The sequence below is a fragment of the Pectinophora gossypiella genome, chromosome 14 (assembly GCF_024362695.1).
Source record: "Pectinophora gossypiella chromosome 14, ilPecGoss1.1, whole genome shotgun sequence".
Classification (NCBI taxonomy): Eukaryota; Metazoa; Arthropoda; class Insecta; order Lepidoptera; family Gelechiidae; genus Pectinophora; species Pectinophora gossypiella.
In genome coordinates, this window is record NC_065417.1 from 510833 (window position 1) to 535018 (window position 24186).

At 40.0% G+C, this 24186-nt stretch overlaps 1 protein-coding gene across 1 annotated transcript in view; it reads right to left on the reverse strand.

The window, feature by feature from the left end:
* Nucleotides 1-103: 103 nt before the first annotated feature.
* Nucleotides 104-24186, reverse strand: part of LOC126372560 (E3 ubiquitin-protein ligase ZNRF1) — a 165003-nt gene continuing 140920 nt past the window's right edge. The window contains exons 2-4 of the mRNA XM_050018385.1: nucleotides 4514-4609; nucleotides 3226-3331; nucleotides 104-1891 (exon numbers count right to left, since the gene is read on the reverse strand). Of these exons, the coding sequence (XP_049874342.1) occupies nucleotides 1834-1891; nucleotides 3226-3331; nucleotides 4514-4609 (260 nt within the window). The 3' untranslated portion in view covers nucleotides 104-1833. The remainder of the gene's footprint in view (nucleotides 1892-3225; nucleotides 3332-4513; nucleotides 4610-24186) is intronic.

The window sequence follows — 24186 nt, forward strand, 5'->3', positions numbered from 1 at the left end:
CAGATGCAGAATAACCCTAACACCACCACCTCGTAAAATATAAGTATATATCTCCTCCCATTAGTAACTTACTCATACTGGTTAATAAAGAAAACAATGTTAGAAAATTTAGAAACAAATCAACTTTATTATCAAGATGAAAAAGATCAAATCATAATATAAGCTTACGGAACAGATATGTAAACCGCGATTCATCACAGTGGTTGCACAACGGAACCCTAGCCTGTACTCCCTTGCCGGTTACAATCCAACTGCTTACTTAGGTCTCTTTAAAAATATATAAAATCATCGCTGTATAACCGTTTGTTCCATGGCACAAGAGTTAACAATATGCCATGCTTTTGTCGTCCCGCGCGCGACAAAACAAGCCTATATATACCTCCGTTACGTGCGCGGAAACAGCCCACGATTGGCGAAACCTCTAAAAAATTCCAAAGATATACCATCGACAAGACGCGTGTTGGACGAATCATAGACAATAACTTATCACTAGACACAGCTTGTCATATTATTTAAGATAAACGGTACACGATAAATGCCACTACACCTCAGACTGTCAATAAATACAGATTGACCAATCTATCTGTGGAATCGACCATTTATTATACGATAGAGCGACATTCACGTAAACATTATCGTTACTTTAACAAGGGCTTACCGTTAAAATAAATGTCCATATTACTCATTACTAAGCACAGACTTCAAGACAAATAGCTTCAATAAAGAAAACACAATAAAACGCAAATAAATATGAGCATTATTAGATTTTCTCATGATTCGCAAGTGCACTCGCGATTCTTTTTACATTGAAATCATACCGCGAACACTACATTTTATGCCGATAAAAATATTACGTAAAATATACAAGGGGTTTTAAAAACCGTTTAAAATCTTCGCGTGACAACTCATAAAATCATTTGACGAACAGGCTAGGCTACCTGTTATGCCGTTTATCTTTTTTAAATTCTAATACGTATACATACAAGTCAGAGCGACTACTAAATACACAGCCTGTACATAAACATAAATTGATTATTTATAACGAGGTGCACGAATATTTAGTAAATTTTAACTGTAGTTTTCAATCGAGCCTCGACTCTGACGAACTGAATTCAAGTTTCATTTCACAGTTGCCTCTTTCCTGCACTAAGCGTAAGTGAAAGACAGCACTACTGCTTTTACAGCTGTCACATTAAATTAAAATGTAGTCCGCCAGAGTTGACGACTAGTATTTATATTTCTGGTCGGGCTTAATAGTGTCTTAAGGACGTGAACTGGATGTCAGTGGACAGCGGAAAAGGGTAGAGTCTATGAAGCGCTTTCGTCACATTGCTGGCGTGACGGGGCGCTAGCGCGACGCCAGCACGGAGCTACAAGTGTGTAATATACGATAGTCGTCACGCGGCGGGCGCTTACCGCGCTTGCCCCGTCACGCTGGTAATGTGACGAGAGCTACATAGACGCTCCCGCCACCGCCCAACTGCCCGCCATCACCCAGTCCGCAACCTTATAATCAAACTTACGCTAAGCCGCAGTTGGATTGCAGACCGCGTCACTGCGGTTACCGCGTTACAGGATACCATATACATAGCATTATACATATCAAATAAAAAAAACAAACTATATCGAACCGACTCAACTAAAGAATAACGATGTAAAATTTACAATTAATATTATATTATATTAATTAATACTCCACCGAGAATTTCCCATAATGTATGATTGTCTTTGTTTTATTTATGGTAGGTAGGTCTCACTATAATATATGTACAAGGCCGGAGCCGCAGTCTGTTTATCACTAGAGCACATGGCACTGCGCCCGCGCACCGCCGCCTAGTCGCCGGGGTGCTCGGGGCACGATCTGTTCACCTCGAACCATTGGTCTATACATCTGGAAACAAAAAGAAATGTAGCATTAGTAAACTTGTAATAGGCTCATGATCATATCCATCTAAGGTCTCTGTATCGACTGTGGTTGCAAGTTGTATTCTGATTCCTTTACCTCCCACCCCATTAGAGATTGCAGGCAGCAGTTCTGCTCCAAATGACATAGAATAAGGAATAATACTACGTACGGTTTATCGAGAGAACCCCCCCCACCCCTCGGTCTTACTTTAGTTTTTAATCGTACGGGCATCAGACATCACACACACAGCGCGTGTACGATGTCAATGTGTAGTGTCTGTGTAAAACGAGGTGTTTTGTATGAAGTGTTCGGGGTGTGAATAAGTGTAAAGAAAAACAAAATGCATTTGCTTTATTATCATCCCAAGCATATCGTTAAAACCGAATAATCTTAGGCTTAGTCTTTAGGTGATTTGTGGCTCTGCCTACACTTTTAAGAATTACGGGCGCGACTTGCGTCTGCGTCTGCCTGTAGATAAATAATTCGTGTATCTAACAAACTGACCTTTTCCCTAGAACTAAAAAAATAAAACATATACACCAATAGCCCAATACCTATATGCAAGTTCCCAGGTCAAATATCAGATGACCTGCATCTAGCCTACGTTATATCGATGCCCTACATCTAGCCCTCCGCCCTCGGCTTATCTGAGGGCTATCGAGCCCCCGCTGCACCCTTTGACAAGCACTTGCTATTCAAACGAGTGCCACACCCAGATATGTCTACTACTAGATATGTCTTGCTAAATACACTATGATGGGATTTAGGAGATTAAAAAAATATTGATTACATAAAACACTATAAAGGGTGTTAGTGACATCGTAACACGAATACTCAGGGGGATGATTCCGACCATGATTCTGGGTTAATATCAAGTGAAATTTTCCGTCGTTTTTCTGCAAAGTGTGCGGTAGAATTTGCCGCTCCAGAATTGGCTTGCAGTGCATCTTCTTCTTCTCGTGTGAGGTAGAATACCAGCCTCATCAACCCTGGTGTCTGGGTCATGATTGAGCCGCCAAAGGCCCCTGACATGGCTCATGTAACGATTACTCACTTAACGTGCCTTCCGAAGCACGGATCATCTTACTTTCGGACAATCAGATGATCAGCCTGTAATGTCCTAACCAAACTAGGGAACACAAAGTGATTTTTGTGATATGTCCCCACCGGGATTCGAACCCGGGGCCTCCGGATCGTCAGTCCAACGCTCCACCCCTGGACCACAGTGTCCGCTTGCAGTGCATGACTGCAACAATGATAAGTCATGAATCGTAGGAAACAGATGATGATGATAGGCGAGATTAGATAGTGTGACGCACCCCTTGTGGTAGATGCAAAGGCAGGGCAGGCGCGCGATGGTGTCGCCGGCGCTGAGCTCCTCCAGGCAGATCACGCACTCCCCCTTCGAGTCTGATAGCACGTCCTCTGAAATACCAACATAGAAACAGGTTATACTTAATGTTTTAGAAACGATTGCATATATCTTCTATCGTTTGGGTTGTGAGGTGAATTACCAACCTCATCAACCCTGACATCAGGGTTATTATTGAGCCGCCAAAGGCCCCTGACATGGCTCATGTAACGACTACTTACTTACATCAGTAAGTATTAACCGGGACGAACGACTTAACGTGCCTTCCGAAGCACGGATCATCTTACTTTTTGGACAATCAGGTGATCAGCCTGTAATATCCTAACCAAACTAGGGATCACAAAGTGATTTTTGTGATATGTCCCCACCGGGATTCGAACCCGGGACCTCCGGAATGTGAGCCCAACGCTCAACAACTGGACTACGGAGGTCGTTAACACTTTCAAGGACAGAACGTCTAATGACGTTCCGATTCCAAGGTGTCATACTATCTATAATGAACCATCAATGACCCACGGTCTCCGCCCGTGAAAGTGTTAATTGCCTATATGTTACTATAACATACCAACATAATTAAACATATATTTTTAAGACACATGCAGATTAATTTATTAGTGTAGTTTTCACTAAAACAGTTGGCTCGACCATTATAGACGGCGATACGGCTCACCACCTATCACGTTGGCGTAACAGAAAGCTCGGTGAGGTGTGGGTACTTGGTTCATCTTACGATGGATGTATCCCTGACTACCCCAATTGGGATATGATCGTGAGTTTATATTACGTTGTGTTATGTACTATAATTGTAGTCGGATGTCAGTTTTTCTATCGTGTGGGCTGGTCATCAAAATAAGCAGTCCCCGACCAAACAGCGACAGGATTAGCAGAACGTAGTGGGTAGCTTACTGGGACGGGCTAACCTATAAAATGCTACTTAAGGTTCTATGACGATCTTGTGACGTAGCGAGTAGGCGCCGCTACTTCAAAAGCGCACCCCTGATGCCGGGCAGCAGCGGTATCAGTACTGGTTGGAGGCCGAGGAAATGGATTCTGGTATGGCTCTAGCTAGAACATCACCGATTGAGAAATTGGTCGGTGTACTGCGGAACGGAAGGCGATTGGGGCAACCACCGTTCTACACGCCCTATCTATGGAGTAATGAAAATGGAGGCGATTATTCCACCGACAAGAGCGCAGCTCTTAAATAAAGAGAGAGAGAGAGAAGAGGATCTCACCATTGTATGATAGTCGTGGCCTGGTCAGGCACATGACCAGGTGGCACTCGATGTCGTCTGGCAACACGAACTTGCTGCACACCGGACATTTTATACCTGGAACAACACAAACACATCGTTAATACCATCAATACTAGAATAGTAACATTATTCTTTCAAGACGTAACACAATAAACACAGACTGAAACAAGGAGCTCGGTGGCGCAGCGGTAAACGCGCTCGGTCTGCGATTGTTGAAGTTAAGAAACTTTCGCAAAGGCCAGTCATAGGATGGGTGATCACAAAAAAGTTTTCATCTCGAGCTCATGTGTGCTTCGGAAGGCACGTTAAGCCGTTGGTCCCGGCTGCGTTAGCAGTCGTTTATAACCATTAATCAGCACTGGGCCCGCGTGATGGTTTAAGGCCCGATCTCCCTATCCGTCCATAGGGAAGACCCGTGCCCCAGTTGGGGACGTTTATGGGCTGATGATGAATTACTTAACGTGCCTTCCGAAACACGTAATCATCTTACTTTTTCGGACAATCAGCTGATTCAAGTCTGCAATGTCCTTACCAAACAAATGACAGTCTCACAAAGTGATTTCGACAATGTCGCTCAAAATGCTCTTCAGATTAGTAATGAGAAGAACAAGAATTCTTACAAAAAATGCAGAAACTTGTAATTACAACATGCAATACTTTGTTTGTAACTCTACATAGATAATAGGAAACCATTTTAAATATGACACTTCAAAACTGGGCAGCTTCAGTAGATGCCTTAATGATTTAAGCCAGAATATAGTAATCCTATAGCAGAAATCAAGACGATCTTCACCACACAATCACCATAATAATTATGGTTTATAAGTGTCGTATAAGACACCCGGTATCAAATGATATGTAACAGGACCGAACAGACATTAAGTATACATTGCTAAGAGCATTGGTATAGAAATAACTAATATTTGACGAGCCGTAAACCAAATATGAAGTTCAAATAGCTTTTATCTCTGGACGAATTATGCTAATGTCTGCTAATAGTACCTAATGTGTAGACTCATCATATCCCTAGCATAAGTACGTTTTTCACTGGGCCCGCTTACCCAACCTGAACATTTGACAGGTCGGTTTTTTACAGAAGCGACTGCCTGCTAACCTTCCAACCTGCGAAGGGAAAACCAGCCCAATGCAAGTTAGGTCACATACCTTCGAAAATGCATTTTTCGGGAATGTGGGTTTCCTCACGATATTTTCCTTCACCGCTGAGCACGTGATAACCCAAAACTAATAAAGTAGTCGCTACATGAGTCGTGTCAGGGGCCCTTGGCGGCTCAATAATAACCCTGACACCAAAGTTGATGGGGTTGGTAATTCACCTCACAATCCACACGATAAGAAGAAGAAGCATTATATTTGTTTTCGAAACTAATGAACGCCGAGGGACTTATAGAAAACAGAAGCTTGTCAGATAAGTTTTAGATAGCCTAAAGGACAGTTATCAGCAAGTGATACGGGCTCAAACTGTCACCATACTACCCAGGTAGATCACTAGCGTCATCGCCTCAAGGTCACTATGGCTGTAGCACAAATACCACACTCAACAGCGATCGTAATGGAACAAAGACCAGGCAGATACGTGACCCCACTGCGAATTACTCCCATTTGTATCACTTGGAGTTAGAGTAGAGATTTAAAAGTTTGTTCTGATAATACTGGGGATTGTACAACAGTGTGGTGTGGTGTTCGGCTTTTGGAGGTCCTGGGTTTGATTCGGAATACTGTCAATATTATTTTTATAAGGCAGTTTCTATACCTATATCCGCTCACGTAATTTATACACCTACGTAAAAGATTTGACAAGCTTTCAATTGGACTATTTTTGACAGGACCGCTTACCTGAAGATTTGACAGGTCCTGTTTTTTACAGAAGCAACTGCCTGTCTGACCTTCCAACTCGCGAAGGAAAACCAGCCCAATACAGGTTAGGTTACCTCACGATGTTTTCCTTCACCGCTGAACACGTGATAGGTAATCATTAATGATCCAAAAATGAATTGGAAAACAAATTCGACAATCATTGGTTTAGGTCTGGATTCGAACCTGCGACCTCAAAGTGAGAGGCAAGCGTTCCACCAACTGGGCTACCACGGCTCACTACTCGTACTACACTAAGCTCTACTCTCTGTAATTTCTGTCTAGTATAGCAAATATAAGTACACGTATGAACGTAGCAACTGCATCTTTATTTTCCAACCCGCGCACGTACCTATAAAGTCTAGACCCCCCGGCAGTCTAGACCAGTTTTTCCTGCTCTAGTGACTAGATAAATCCAGCTAGTATGGATAGTGTCCATCAGGTAGCAATCTAGGAGCAACTCGTTCGTACCGGACGTGACCAGCCTGTGAATTGTCCCGGGATAAAATACTGTGAGATCTGTGTCTTAACATTTGAATTGTCTATTCTTTCGACAAGTTTTCTTTTGAACGAATGAATAATTGAGCCGAACTATTCGACATTGTAAGCGTCTTGCGAATCTGGACGATTAGGTTGTTGCCAACTTTTTCAACACGCAGGCTGGTGTTTTTGGTCACTTAGAGTGTTAATCTATACGGCCACCTTGAACTTCCCTAATTATTGGACATTCTGGATGTTGCTAACTATATGTATGTATACCTTGACTGTCACTATTTGCTTCTGACTGTACCGACGGTTGAACGATCACAATACAGACATAAAGTTTAATACCAATCCTTATTAGTATGCTATTGGCTTCCTCCACTCTCGATATGGCTGACCGGTTGTTAATGACAGACAGGCATGACAGACGTATGTAGACAATAATGCGTAACTTGCCCCGACTTCAAAGCGCATTGTGTAGGCAAAGTGGGGTTTTAAATTGTGTTATGTCGGTTTGAATTTGAAAAGAGAATTGATGGCAGTTGAAGTCGATACTCGTTAAACTACTCGTACTAAACTGATCCTTCTTTTTATGAATATTTTAAATGCAAAAATAAATAATTTTGTATCCAAAATGTGCGTGCATGTGTGTGTTTTGTATTGTGTGTGTGTTTGTAATTTTGTATCCTGCACAGGACCGGAAAGGATGGCGTGAAAGAGAGGAGGGTGGATAGGCTGAGAAGATAAGAAATAATTTTCTTTAGCTGTATAATTCTGTTCTGTTAAGCTCTGTTATGTAAATTGTTTTACCAGCTTTTTGTAAAAAAAAATTATGTATTCTCGCAAATAAATTGATTTGATTTTATTATTAGTTCTGCCAACATGCGATCGGTCTCGCGACCATAAGCAGTTATGTAGTGAAGCCAGTGAGGTGTTAGGCATGCTTTTTCAGTGCCAAGTTGCCTCCATTTTGGTACTCATTGCGAAAAGACTCAAGTCGAAGTCTGTCCAGGGTTTCATAGAATCACCAGAAGACTAATTGTAAGTTGCAACCACTGGATAATGATGGTTATCTACCCTATCACTGATACACATAGTTCATTTTGGACTTTTTTGTTATTACACTCACATCTTCTTTTATCGAGTGGGTTGTGAGTTGGAGTACCAACCTCATCACCTCCGGTGTCAGGGTTACTATTGAGCCGCCAAAGGCCCCTGACATGGCTCATGGTAACGACTACAGACCCTCAGATGTCATACACTAAATGATCGGAAAAACAGACAATATTGCTCAATACTGAATCAATACTATACGTAGCTATGATATGTTACTCAACATAACTATACCCATTAGCATGTGTTACATAATATGGTAACAAGATAATCACTTAGTGGATAAGCCTCGTGGCACGACTAACAATCGCATTATATATATCGCGCTCATTAAAGTGTCAATCGATAAACCTGATAGTCGCGACCGACACCACATGCCATGTCTTCAAGCAATTTGTACTCATGTACGTACTTTCTTGGTATTTTAACAAGGACATTTTTTTTGGGAATATTAAATAAATTAAGAAAACAAATTTGAAGGAAATAAAAGAGAAATATAATATAAATATTCCATTGAATAAAAATAAACCACTAATGAGAGGGAAACCTCTGCTCTATTTTCCCTAAAAAGTAGCATGGAGGATGCTACATCGACAAGAGCGTGGCTCTTAAATTATTGATGTGATGATTGAAAAAAATACAGAAAAAATGTTAGTATAACAAATCAAATCCGTTCTACAAGCGATAACGAAATGTTTGTCAAGCAGGATGAAATATGCAATAAATCACAGTCAAAATCTAAAACGAATTTCAAATATTCAAATTTAAAATCGGGAACTTAATCTGGCTTTTGGTTTAAAAATAATTTAGATGAAAATAAAAAATCATGTACAAATTCAGTTAATTATAAGAATTCATAAAAAAAAACGTAAAAAAAAAAGCTAGAGCTAAAACAGTAAAGCTAATAAAAAACTAACAGTGTTGTTACAAAATGAAAACTAAAGGATAAACTAAGTTTAAAATATAGTCTGTGTAAAATAAAAACTGTCGCATTCTGCATAGAAATTATTATGGCTTGTCCATTAGTTCCATTAAAATCCGTCGACATATTTCGTGGCGCGGATCATTATTTTAAACCTAGTTGGTCTTTAGTCTTCTTTTTGTAATAAGGCGGTAAAATTTTTACTTTTCTCTTCAGACTTGTCTTATAAAGACACTTGTTAAGATAGGTACTTGCGCTTGAAACTAGTTCTGGGCAAGGAAAAGAGGCACATCTAGACCAACCTTTGCGTGTACAAGCGTGTAAGTTTACCTTCATGCAGGTGAATCCACAAATCACACACACACAACTCTAACGACGAATCCTCTGATGCAAGCACGATATTGTGATAGTTTATCATTTCTGATTTTTGATACGTTAGGAAAAAAAAATAGATAAGAGGCAGACAGAGTTATTATTTATTTATTTATTTACATTTCGCGACTTTACAGTGCAGAAGCGCCAATGCGCCGTGAAAGTTTAAATATAAGCAGTATAATAAAAAACATATGAAACTTAAGTTTAAACAATATAAAAACATATTTAATTTTCACACATCATTCATCATCTCGCAGAACCTCAGACACTCGCGACACACATACGTCCACTTACTCACAAACAGATCACACTCTGGTGCTGATGCAAGGAAGTTGGACAGAAGGCTCTATTTTTCCCTAAAAAAGTAGCATGGAGAATGCTACACCGCCAAGAGCGTGGCTCTTATATTAGTGATGATGATGATGAGGCGAAAAAAAACCGTGTGTGACATGCGGTTAATTGAAATATCATTACTTATCTCTTGAAAACTTTTCACATAATCAATTGGAACCAATGTTAACCCCACAAATCCCACCCCATCTAGTCATAGAATAATAACTCATGTAAACTTGTGCAACGAATATTATATAGGAAAATAAATTGAATTATTTGCTTTATATAACAATACTCAAATACCTATAGAAATAAAACCAGTGTAAGTTATTATCTGAACAAATACTAACGTACTCGAACTGATATTAAAAAATATATTCAATATAAGTGATAGCTAATATTTATATTACATTAATATAGCCAGTGTAACAAGATTCAATGTGATTTAATATGGAATTACTAATGAAGTTACTAAAGCAATAAAGAAAGTGTAGGGTTCGTTAAAAGTTTTCTAATTAAAATCACGCTGGCAAGAACACCTAATTAAGAACACACGAGCAACCGGCGTCAGTTCCTGTTTACATACAAGTAAGTTCCACAATTTCCAGACAAGGGGGGTGAAAATGGCCACATCGAAGCAATTCTTCTAAGAAAGCAATGTTGCAATTTGACATTTGCGCATATAAAAGTAAGTGCGCAATGCAAACAAATGTCAAATAGCAATATTGCTTTTTTAGATGAATAGCTTCGATGTGGCCATTTTAACCCCCAAGGTCAGACAATTACTGAAACTATCGAAAAATTGTAACCACATCCCCAGAAGACCAATTTAGAGGACACTAACACTATCCACCTGTATAAACCGTGTATCTGAGGTATGTGCCCTCTGTACTTGGTTTCCCTCGTATCCCCTTCGGATTGGAAGATCAAATTGGTAGTCACTTCCGTAACAAACCTGACCTGACAATTCTAGCAGATTCCGTGAAAACGGGATAACGTTAGATAGATGGCGATATGAAGACACTATCTGTTTCCAGGAGAATGAACCCGTACCTGCTCATCCTGTTGGGCGCATATATCTTCCAGATGGTCCGCGGGTCAGGCTTCATCGACTGCCGCACCGCTTGTCGCCAGTGTCGGGACGGACTTGTCACTAACGACCTTCTTGAGGTAAGTACACTTTGATTAAGATCAGCTGCTGGTGGAATTCCTCAAGGATTGACTTTACAAAGAACTCGTGCTCTCTCGTGTGTAAAGTTTAATTTTTCTATAGTTTCATCGTTGTGAGCTCACGTTTCACCACAATTACATCCGATGGTAGTTGATGAGTTCAAAGATGATCACCAAATAATGCCTAAACTAGGAACATAGCCCTGGAGTCAAGGGAAAAGGGAGTAGAATAACCTCACCAACGAACATGCATTTTCCAACACTAATCCATCTCCAGGTATACTGCTCGATGTGCAAAGAATGCCGAGACAGACGCCGCGAGAGGACGGCGCTGCAAAAGAGCGTAGGAGTCTCCGTGCAGATGGGCAGGAGCCCTAACACAGTGAGAGCCAACGTCGGAGGCGTACAGCCGCAGAAAGCGTTGCGAAACACGGAGTCACACTGGTTGTTCCCCAAACAACCCGTCATTGAAGGTTGGTAAACATTGACGGTACAACCTCTAGTCTCCTAATTATAGACGAATTGGTTCTGTCCACACATCTGCTTCACCAGATATAAGTTGTAGCTGGACAATGTTTCCGAGACCTTTTGTCGTGTTTAGGATTTTGAGGAAATCAAACAGAACGTAAAGTCCGGCCAAAGAATGGTGTTTGCATTGTATAGGGACGATTCTGATTCTGTTGATGATGATTTTTTGATTTGATTTTTTTATTGAATTCTGTCTGTGAAATGGATTCAAAATGGAGGACCGTGCTCTTCAGTGGGATAATACTAACTAACGATAACATCAGAAGTAACCCATTTTAGATGACCAAAGCCTGAGCAATATCAACCGGTTAATTTCACTTTATTAGCTGTTACTAACACGACTTCAAACGAATACCAAATGCCAAATGCCTATAAAATATTCTAGACAGGAAACAGTAACAAGCTGGATACTAACCCGGAAGTGGGTGGAATAAAGCTGGACGAGAGTACTATGGCCAACGGCCAAGTAGTCTCACCTAAATATATCATTTCCGCACTAGCCGAAAAATATTTACTGGGAAGACAAGAACTAGGTGTAAAAGTTCTGGTAAACACTCCAAACAAAATTGTTTATACAATGTTTTAAGTTTACGCGGTTATTATCATAATTAAAACACATAATAACGGGTTCTTACCGCGTTTAAATGGGGATATGAGACTCCCGATATTTCGACACTGTTGCAAGTGCCATGATCACGGGATGACTGATGAGATTGGAGCGGAGTAGGTAGGTAGGTAGGTAGGTAGGTAGGTATTATGGATCTACCTACTCCACTCCAATCTCATCAGTCATCCCGTATTAATTATCAAAATTGTTTATTTGGTAAGTCGGTCGTGTCTAGCGAATATGAAAACCTACGCAACTATCGCATTTCAGGACGGTTCATCGTATTCATTTTAGGAACAACAACATATTTTATACACTTTGCAAGATGATATGATTTTAAAGATGAGATGCGCCAGAAGTAATTCTTGTGGTTCGTCCTGTCCCATCTGAAATCACGGATAAGTTTAAGGATAATATTATGAAGGTTTAGCACGCTTGTGGCAGTGTTGAAACCTCTACTACACATATGACAATCTATATGTAATCTGTATTATAATTTATTTTCAACCGAAGACATTTTGTTGTATTGTCAGGCTGGCCGGAGGGCTGCCCGATGCCGCCCGTGTGCGACGATGAAGCCCCGCCCATTAGCACCACCACAACGACCACAACAACCACCACCACCACAACCCCTCGTCCCACCTGCCCGCCCATCAACTTCTGCCTCCCCAAGAAGAAGACCACACCAATGGCTCCACAGCAAATGCCTTGCATCCCGTGCATGCCGCCTTGCTCCATGCCCTGCCCATTATACGCCCCACCCATGCCTGCATATGCCCCACCGTTACCCCTCAACCGTTTTCCACCGTTTAACTTGGTGATGAACTGGAACGACCACGATTATCTGTACGACTACGGGCACAAGGTTACTAATCAAAAGGGTCAGTACCCGCTGCCACATCCTACTAAACACGACGATCCTAACCTCCCACCGAGTACAAAGATCCTGGTGACGCCTACAATACATACACCATCAGAACTGCCATCGTGGACTGCAAGCACCAAGACTTGGCCAACGACATCCAGCTCGTCTGCCGTGAATCATGGTAACGCCGGGCCGAAAACCGAGTGGCAACTAGACGTACCTATCAAAGGGGAGTTCAACATATTCGGACAAGGCGGTATCAACGGACACATACTTGCCAGTGGTCAGAGTATTTATAGCAATGGTAACATCCCTATCTTCAACAACATGGCGAATTTCCATCCGAATATAAACAACTCCCCTTACACTACCCCGGTTTCACATTGGAATATGAACTACAACGGACGGCCTGGTTGGAACAACGATAAGATAGGTGAGAATGCAGATTATTACTTTGTATACGTCGGGGTACCTAAAAAGGTTCTGAAGCCAGAAAAATTGGACATTGAGAAGGCTAAAGCCGAAGAGAAGATTTCAGTGCCCCACCCCACGATAGGAGACGACGATTTCTTGAAGTTTTTCTAGCGTTTATTAATGTAGTATACGTGGATGATTGTACAGTACATCGTTTAAGTAATCCCTAGTTTTGTATACATTATGTAAATAAGTTTTGTATAAAGCGTCCTCTAATTATGTACATGGCCCTTAGGATAATCTATGTAACGGATAACCTATTTATTATAATATAGAATGAGATTACATCATCGTCTTGGTTTTCATATTTATTGTTTATGTTTCATAATAAATAAATAGCTCATATACAGAATGGTCCAAAGGCTCACGTTCAAAATCGGATAGAGTGGCTCATTGGCTATCAGAAACACCCCCATGTACGAGTATGTTCAGCGATTATTTACGGTTTACCCATTTTGTACCTTTTCAAGATATTCTACCTGACTTTAGGAATTATTATTTCGACGCTATTTCTTTATTAATTCTAATTATTTAATTCTATTCCACCACTCTTCTCCTAAACCGTAAATAATCGCTGAACATCCATGCGTGTATTTCTGGTAGCCAATGAGCCCCTCTATCTAATGTTTCATTTTGAACATGAACCTTTCGGGCCACCCTGTATAATGTGTTGATAATGGTTGCGATTCATCGGACGAGTATACTTTGCTTCCGACATGACAATCATAGGATTACGTCAATCTATTCCTGGTTGGATATTCTAGATAATCCTTGCTTCATAAAGGTCTAGAAACATGGTATTTAAATCATTGAAGCTTTATCTTTCCTGTGGCGATTTCCAAAGTTTCGTTTACTCTTTGTTAGTGGCCTTAACCAGTCAATGATGTAACCCGTACGTAACGTACTACAAGATCTACTAAAGATTTAACATTAAACAATTTACAGACGTGACTCCCAGAAGCGGTTACAGCGAGTATGTAAACACACAAGAATAGCGCGTGTAAGTGACGAGCGATCGATAGCGATGTCTCCTCGTGTCGCGTCCAACAAGTGATCGTATGACAACAGATCCTTTACTAAACCATAGAACAAAGAATAAATACATCGCGTAGAACGGTAACACTCCGCCCCGCACCTTTTCGTATAGGGCGCCGACTTCACCCCCTCTGGATCTTACTTCAGTCTAAAATGGCCGCCGTAAGAGGGAGAACGCGCGGACTGTGTCTCGCTCGCATTTACTCGTCCGAAGTATGTGTGGTAAATATGTAGTTGTCACAAGACTTACAAGAGCCATGTCAAAGTTTGTCGGCTCAATAGTAACTCGGACGCCAGGGTTGATGAAATGGGTCATTGATCTCACAAGTCACAACCCAACCATCTCCCTCGTATTATCCCGTTTTTCACAGGGTCTGCTTACCTAACCTGAAGAATTGAAGATTTGACAGGTCCAGTTACAGAAGCGACTGCCTGTGTGACCTTCTAAGTTTCCAACCCGCGAAGGGAAAACCAGCCCAATACAGGTTAGGTCACATACCTCCGAAAATGAATTTCTCGGGAGTGTGGGTTTCCATACGATGTTTTTCCTTACCGCTGAGTACGTGATAATCATTTATGATCCAAACATGAATTGGAAAACAAATTCGACAATCATTGGCTTAGGCTGGATTCGAACCTGAGACTTCAAAGTGAGAGGCAAGCGTTCTACCAACTGTTCTACTACGGTTCAAAGCGAAATGGTGTGGTAAGGATCCCTTCAGAGTAGCTCGTAGGTTTATTGTGATCTCACCACAAAAATGCGTTGAATCATACACATTTTTATTATATTTATGGTTACTTTACTTACATAGTGCATAAAAATTATTACAACGAATCATCCACGCAGTTTTATGACTTGTTCTAACCACTATTGCGCCACTATGTAACTTGTAACAGTGAACACTGGATTACTTAGTTATTAAACTTAGTGCTGCTACGTACTTGTAACAGAATGGTCATACTGTTAAATTCGGATTATACGTTAGGTTCGGTTACGGATATTAGATTTCTAACGAACGATGCATCACGCCTGTATCCCCAAAGGGGTAGGCAGTGATCCTAGCCGAATATGTTTAAGTCCCGTGTAATAAGTGGCGAGCCTATTTACATTAACCGAAACGACGTGATATCAATTACCTACTAAACTCATTCAATGCCGAATTCAGTGATTTAGAGCCCAAGCCAGGATTAGGAAGTAAAGTAAAATATTCATAAGTTAAATGATTTCACTTTTATATAAGAATCATAAATGTAAAATTGGACTGTAAGTAATCCCAAAACGAATGACTAGTTACGAATAAAATAATAAACAATTGAGACTCCGCCTTTATCCGAAATTATCCGAAACTTTTATTTAGCGGTGATGGAAAACATCGTGAGGAAACCCACATTCCCGATAAATGCATTATAGGAGATATGTGACCTAACCTGTATTGGGTTGGTTTTCGCTTCGCGGGTTGGAAGATCGCTTCTGTAAAAAACCGGACCTGTCAAATCTTCAGATTAGGTAAACGGACCCTGTGAGAAACGGGATAATGCTAGGGAGATGATGATCCGAAACTTATATTTCGGTTTCGGATATCCGATACTTTTAGCTACGGAGCTCCGTAACATCCCTAACAATAACTAGGTATATACAATTATCGATATTATTCAGGTCAGAAAAACCGCAGAACTAAACTCTATCGCGTCACCTTAAGATTCCAACTGTGAGAATGGCGACATCCAAGGTAATACCAACCAGCACACTTTAATATGGCAAATAAACCGTTCTAATACATGGTAAATATAAGTAAATATTGAAAATATGTATATCATGTGGCATACTCAGAAAAAAATAATAAAAAGAAATACTGACGAATCTGGAAGACGGGTACGGAAAGCCTTTGTCATTTTTTTTACATGAATAAATTCATTTACGCTAGAACACTATCTACTCAGCCTGTACCCACTATTTCGTATCCATTTATAATTTTCGCCACCAATTACCACTCGCTACCTATGCGACTTTACTCAGTGTCCGAAAATACGAAATGAAAAATGGCCGCATGTCGACCTCTTTGTTACTTACGTCTGTCTCATACAGGCAACCTTACCCTATTATCGTAGATGTAATGTCCAATGGCGCTTTAAGGGAACCCTCTAAGATAGAGACTGTATTGCCTGTCTACTTATAGTTTTCCAGTCACACGGAACATAAACACAAAATTCTACAGTATTCACCATAAAGTATCCTCCGGGGCGGTCTTCGCAGCTGTGCGCCGTAAGCGACTGCATCTTGCTCAGCATCAGGCACGCACGTCCCAATGATGATACCCATTGTCACCATACCATCATCCCACCACCACCACCTCACGTCCTCACCATCGGAGCTTCTCACCACTCACGTCAACTCAGTCTTAAAACTACCATCACTTAGTTTGGCCTTAGAGTTTTATTTTTATTGAACACTGGAGAAATGAATGTTATTTTATTTTAATTGTCGAATAGAAGCTCGTTATATTTTTATTAACAATTCAAATTTCGAATAAAATAGTTTATTTATGGTACAACTTATAAACAAATAATAAATTCTAAATCAAAATAAGAACGTTCTTTTTGATAGACAAAGTAAACACATTTACTGTTTAAAAACAGAAAGTTCTAAAAAAATAATAATATATTTTAAAAGAAGTGCGTGAACCCGCTTCGCGTAGTGTGCCGCGAGTGACGAATAGTGTGTGACTGGTTGGTCAGTGGCACGCAGAGGTAGGTCCAGTCTCATTTGGCACGCGACTCGTGACGTCACAAGTACAACGCGCGTCACTCATCAGGGGTGAATTAAGGGAAGCCATATTTAGCATTCGCTTTTTAAATAGATTGTAGTGTTTGTTAGGTTACTGACCTTGCTTAGTCGTCAAATGTCACGCTAGGTTTAGAGACGTATGTACTTAGTGAACTTAGGAAATACGTCATAGATAGTGTTTGACCTAACTCAGGAACATACGTTGGTTCGAAATGTAAATTATTTCGATAATAACTCCAATTGATAAAAATATACGGTATATTATACTGATGTTTGCGTGGATTATTACTGCAGTGTATAATTATTCCTGTTTAAACATTGTTTTAAGTTTACGCGGTTATTATCATAATTAAAGCACATAATAACGGGGTCACGAAATATCGGGAGTCTCATATCCCCATTTAAACGCGGTAAGAACCCGTTATTATGTGCTTTAATTATTCCTGTTTAAGTCTATATATATATATATATTTTTTTTTTATTAAAAGAGTTGAGTGCGTTCGACTACGATCCAGCCTGGTGTTAAGCAGCGATGTGGTCTAAGGTGGAGCAAGCAAACTCAATAAATCAATTTATTCCACTCAGTACTTATCGTCACAACACTTTTCGAAAAGATATAAAATAAAATGTGAAAAGTTCAAGTTTTTGTATAAATCTTTACTCTGACCTACATTTCCCGGTTGTTTGTGCCAAAAGCATAGTTTAAGACACAAGGCAAATTATGGGACCTCAGATTGGCTCAGATCATGCGCAGAAAACAGTCTCCCGGGGCTACCCCTGATCCCCAAATCAATTAACAATGCCAAGAATAATTTCCAATTAATTATTGACTTATAATACAACGGTCTATGTGATCCAGCGGTTAAGCGTTGGGCTCACGATCCGGAGGCTTCGGGTTCGAATTCCGATAGGAACATCACAAAAGTCACTTTGTGATCCCTAGTTTGTTTAAGACATTACAGGCTGATCACCCAACTGTCCGAAAATAAGATGATCCGTGCTTCGGAAGGCACGTTAAGCCGTTGATCCCGGTTACTTACTGATGTAAGTATGTAGTCGTCAGGGGCCTTTGGTGGCTCAGCAATAACCCTGACACTAGGGTTGATGAGGTTGGTAATCCACCTCACAATCCACACGATAAGAAGAAAAATTATAATAATAAGACACAGAACTATAATAAAACTCGTTCTACTAGACCGAACCTCTGATCCAGCGTACGTACCTATATGAAGCGATTGATGAATGTGGAAGAAGCAAGAGAAGTGTGTCAGGATCGAAGCAAATGGAATTCTATAGTCTCTGCTTACCCCGGTGGGAAATAGGCGTGAGTTTATGTATGTGTGTTCAAGTATCAGACATTCCCGCTTCCTACCCTTTCCTATCACCCGGCGGCGCTCATTCATTCATCGAACACGCTCACTCAAATTTCCGAATCATTCATTCTCTTCTTGCTTCAACAACCGTGCGTGAGAGTGCCGGCCGACCAAACAAAATACAATTATCATCATAAAAGTGCACGCAGCCATCTGATTCATCATCTCCGAGGACCCTCGTCGAGCAACGGTATCCCCGGGGATATAAATCTCCGTTTTACAGCGCATCTGTAAGTTTTTCCCACCTTCCCTCTGTTACTTGTCTGTAGGATATTTTTGCATAACCGCCCTTTTCGCTCAAACCAACGCGACCTATGTTTACGTACACCACTGGAGCTATCGAAGCTATCTTTACCACAACACAAACAATGTGTGTATGTACTAGACCGAAACAGACGGATTTCTTTAATTAGATTGTGACGCCATAGAGTTACCAATGAAAACATTTTTATTGTAGGAATAACGTAATTAGGTACGCAAAACGTAGGGAAGAAGCGTTTATTTCTGTTCGTAAATTAATTTGTTTGTTTTGATCGTGTAATTTCATGTAACTCACAAACTAGTATAAAAACAAAAGTATAAACAATTTAAACACAACACAATAAGGGACGTTCCCTAAAAATAATATAGATAGCGCCATTCAGATTTTCAGCCAGCCTCCGTGGTCTAGTGGTTAGAGCGTTAGGCTCACGATCTGGAGGTCCGGGTTCGATTCCCGATGGGGACATTGTCGAAATCACAAATGTGAGACTGTCCTTTGTTTGGTAAGGACTTTTCAGGCTTGAATCACCTGATTGTCCGAAAAAGTAAGATGATTCCGTGCTTCGGAGGGCACGTTAAGCCGTTGGCTATTAACCGTAAAAACACCACCACCAATCCGCATTGGAGCAGCTTGGTGGAGTATGCTCCATACTCTCTCCGGTTGATTGAGGGGAGGCCTGTGCCCAGCAGTGGGACGTATATAGGCTGTTTATGTATGTTCAGATTTAACGTGATAATTACCAATTATCTCACTGTTCGAGGTGCATAATTATTTAAAAATATATTCCAATGGGAGAAGCATATATATATAAAAATAATTGTTGCTTGATATTTGGATCAGATACGTATAGAATTATATTGCTTCACTTTATTTTGATCAGAATAATTATGGGTGAAAGATGTTTTGCGCTTGGGTGTAATAACAAGGGTTATCATTTATGCCCAAAAACATTGATAATAGTTGCTTATGTCTGTTATCCATGAAATTAGAAGGTTAAACGAGGGCAAATCTGTACAGCACTATATATATATATTTTGTGGAATGTAGTATGGAAAGTCTCTCATGTTGTGTGTGATGTGCCCCTAAAGGTATCACAAAAAAACTTATTTTTTATTTAATGGTTTGCGTTTGACCGCTATTCACTTGTCAGCCCTAAATTAGGACTTATAGGTAAGTTTAAGCTTACTAGTAAATGCATATCGCCTAAAAAGTGAAAATCACTTGAGCGACGTTTATAAAATCACATTTCGTAGACACACTAGTTACAAGCCAGGTAAAAAATAGTGGTCTCAATTTTTATTTGGATTCCTCTTCTTCTCCCGTGTGGTTTGTGAAGTGGATTACTAACCTCATCAACCCTGGTGTCAAGGTTACTATTGAGCCGCCAAACGCCCCTGCCATGACTCATGTAACGGCTACTTACTTACATCAGTAAGTAGTAACCGGCACCAATGGGTTAACGTGCCTTCCGAAGCACGGATCATCTTAATTTCGTTCAATCAGGTGATCAGCCTGTAATGTCCTAACCAAACTAGGTATCACAAAGTATTTTTTGTGATATTTCCCCACCGGGATTCGAACCCGGGGCCTCCGGATCACGGAGCCTGGACCATGGAGCCATTATTCGGATTGAAATTAATTGAATGAAGCTGAGCTTTTGATGAAGAATCACGTCAGAATGTGAGGCGCTTACGTGGTTTTCAGTATAAGGTGACGAGATGCATATTCACTTTAGCCTTGAAGACTCCAATGTTAAGAAAGTTATCATTGTCGTAGCAGCATATTATTATTGGGCTGACAACGTACTTAGGTCTATTTAAAATTCTTTGTCATTGATGCGAAAGAAGACTAAAGTCAAGCAGATTCTATTTAAAAAAGAACTTCATTAGAATAGAATTAGAAACAAATTATTAATAATTTATGTTAAAAAAAATCAGAATGCCCTTTCCATTTCACGTCATTTCGTCAGCAAAAATACTAGGAACTGATATAACACTCCAGCGGAGTGGAAAGTTGGGTTTTTCCAACAATTATGTCACAGGTCAGCAGTGACGTCATAGCTCAGTACAAACCCAGGGAGGTAAGGGTGTGTTCCGCATGGTAGCTCGATGTTATCGGATGAAGAATTATGTTCTGAACGGTTATGGTATTCTAACCTGATCTAACCTTTAACTTTCCAAGTAACAAGTGCATATATTATATTGGTATTCATGCAGCAGAGCAAATTATATTCGTACGCTGTGATGAGCCCTCTGACATATTCTCTTTGAATCTAGAAATATACAGGTTCCCTGAAATTACATGTTTGTTGACAATGTATGTATAATGGAAATATATTTGATTTCAAATCACAGCCGACTGATGGGAATAATGCTGAAGGACGTTGTTGCCAATTTAATAAAACGTATGATGATATTAGTTGGTAGGTTTTACATTAATCTGAAACATTTACCATAGATTAAAATGTAAATAGCGGTGTGCACTCATTGTGCAATGGTTTAGACAAGTAGATACTAAAGTCTACCAAATAGGTGCCAGCCAAAACTTATTTATACTTCAGTGTGCAGGAATTACAAAAGCTATTTTATATTTCACAAAACTTTAAAATAAGAATAAATCTAAGTGCAATTTTTACTAACATCGTTGGCTATCGACCATCACAGACAGCGATACGGTTCACCAAGATGTAATCAAACTCGGTGAAAATGAGGTATTAGAAGATTTGACAAGTCCGGTTTTTTACAGAAGCGACTGCCTGTCCAACCTTCCAATCCGAAGGGAAAGCCAGCTCAATACAGGTTAGGTCACGTACCTCCGAAACCCATGTCTCGGGAATGTGGGTTTCCTCACGATGTTTTCCTTCACCGCTGAGCATGTGATAATCATTTATAATCCAAACATGAATTCTAAAATCATTGGTTTAGGATCGTGATGCATCAAGTCACCAAGCCATAACAAGTCGTGAGCTTATGTTAAATATATTGTTACTACCCGCACCGTGATAAACCCAGCCCTTACCAACAACCCCGGTGTAGCGTGCGTCTAATCTAGCCAACACTGGCGGTGTTCGTGGCGGAAGTCACCCTTGAGTTCCACTACTACTCCAAATGAAAGGCCAACTTCACTTCAAATAAAGGCTTGAGTTGCGTTTCCACTAGAGCGAAGCGGCGCGGAGCGATGATGAGACGATCAGGAATCGATTATTAACAGTGAGCAAGAGAGCAAATTTTCAATTCCATCTTGCTGAAGTGGAGCACAGGAGTGATTTGGAAGATAGGAATTTTCAACGGACTTTTCTTTCTTTTTCAACGGACAAGAAATGACAGATATAACTTTAAAATAAAATTAGATGGCGTCTGCAGGAATTAGCATTAATATCTTTTTCTATTTAATTTAAGTACATTTAGGGCCGTGTGCTGATTTTTTTCTTCCATAGACTATACAGGTTGTGAGATGCTGCAGTAGTCTTAGGCGGAAAAGAACTTCGACAAAAAATATATTCATGTAACGATTCATATTGTAACTGTATTACCAACTGAATAAAGATATTTTTGAGTTGGAGTTTACGCAACAAATAACAACGCCGGAGAGGCCAATGTTTCCAAGTGTACACGGTTCTATAGGAATCAACAAAAAGCAATAAATCCTTACACGCCGCACGCTCCAATTCCGCTCAAGTGGACGTGTAGCTTTATGCCACTCCAAGTGGAAGAACGCAGGAGCCAACCGCTAGCAAAGATATGCCGATAGGGAAATTATACAAGATAAGCCTGTAATTGATGTTGCACGAAGATTTTTAATGGGGAATTAAATTTGATAAGGAGTAAATGTCATTAATTGGGTCGTTTTCCCTTCAGCGAGTTTTTTTCCCTTCCTTGTCTGCTGGAAAAGGTTTTTACTAGAAATATTTGCCTTAAGTATATTTATCTTTATCTGTACCTGTTCTTTGTATAACAACCTGTTAGAAGTTACTGAACAGGTCTACGGGTTGGTAGAACAGGTGACTGTTGCTTCTGAAAAAACCTTTGCCTGTCAATGTCTTCAGGGCATTGATGCATGTGGGATGTGTGAAAGTGTAGATAAGACCGTAAGATAATAAAAGATGAACGAGTGAGAGAGAGACAGGCACGTGGACATGTGGGAAAGAGAAAAGATGTCAGTGAAGACGGATTCAATTGAACAGAGTAGAAGAGCGAGAAGTATGAGTGAAAGGGACAGAAGAGAGAGGAATGAGGACGCGCGCTGCTGAAAGCTTTTTCTAATTTTAATATTAAGGTGTTATTTTTATGCTATGATTTAAAATAATTGTAAGACAATATAATAATATGTTATATAGAATATTTCAATGTTTATTTTTCCGCTCTCTCGCACATTTTTGATGTTACATTGCTACCTCATCAACTCTACTTAGTCACTTAAGTACTTACTTAAATAAGAATTGTTGCTTTTATGACAAAGTGTTTACTTGTAATCGGCTTACACATTAGCACTGTCGCTACATTCTCTAATTAATGTTATAATGTGCATAGCTATAAGTGATCCATTAAATAAATAAATACAGAAGTCAGTCTACATTATATTGTGTGTTAGTGTGTACTCGTACACAAGACGCTACGGTGATGCAACTTCTCAGAGAATGTGGTTAGGAAGTATCGGTTCACTGAATATATTAGCTAAACTACATATCCAATATATGTATTATCTATTGCCTACATAAGTAGTATATTATTGGGCATTCAACCCACTTAAGTGAACACAGAACGGTGGTGGGTAGAGCGAATAAAATTCTTCTATTTCAAGAAGTTGAAAAGCGCATTTTATATGAGAACCGCTGTCGCCGGTTCAACCCCGCTCTCTTTTACTACTATACTCCTGTATACAGATAACTACGATAACTCTTCTGCTTCTTAAATTACATAGCTACTTTACTGGAAATGTATATTTTATGTAAAATACTGCATACAAAAAGATTTTTTGATGAATATGAAACCTTCAGTAGGGACAGTGCGAAGATTCAAAGATCAGTTTACAACTCGACCGTTTATTTGTAAATACACTTGGTAACTTTCACAATATAGTATTACAACTAGTGGTGCACTCGACCAGCATAGATTCGACTTAGGTCTATACTCCAGCTAGCGATAACGATAGAATGCCCGTTCTGGGATGGATGAGCGTCTTTTATGCCCTTCGCGCCATGATTAACCGTCATACTAATGCTCAAAGTGTTGCCAGTGTCCAAAATATAATATGGAACTAGTATTAAGGTAGCAGATATCATAAATACTAGCTGTTACAAATAGCTGATGTTCCTATTTTTCCCTAAAAAAGTACCATGGAAAATGCTGCACCGACAAGAGCGTGGCTCTTAAATTGCTGATGATGATGAGCTGATCATAGTAAGATTTTTATCTTTCCTGTGATAATAAGGGATCTCCTTGCATCATAGTCGATA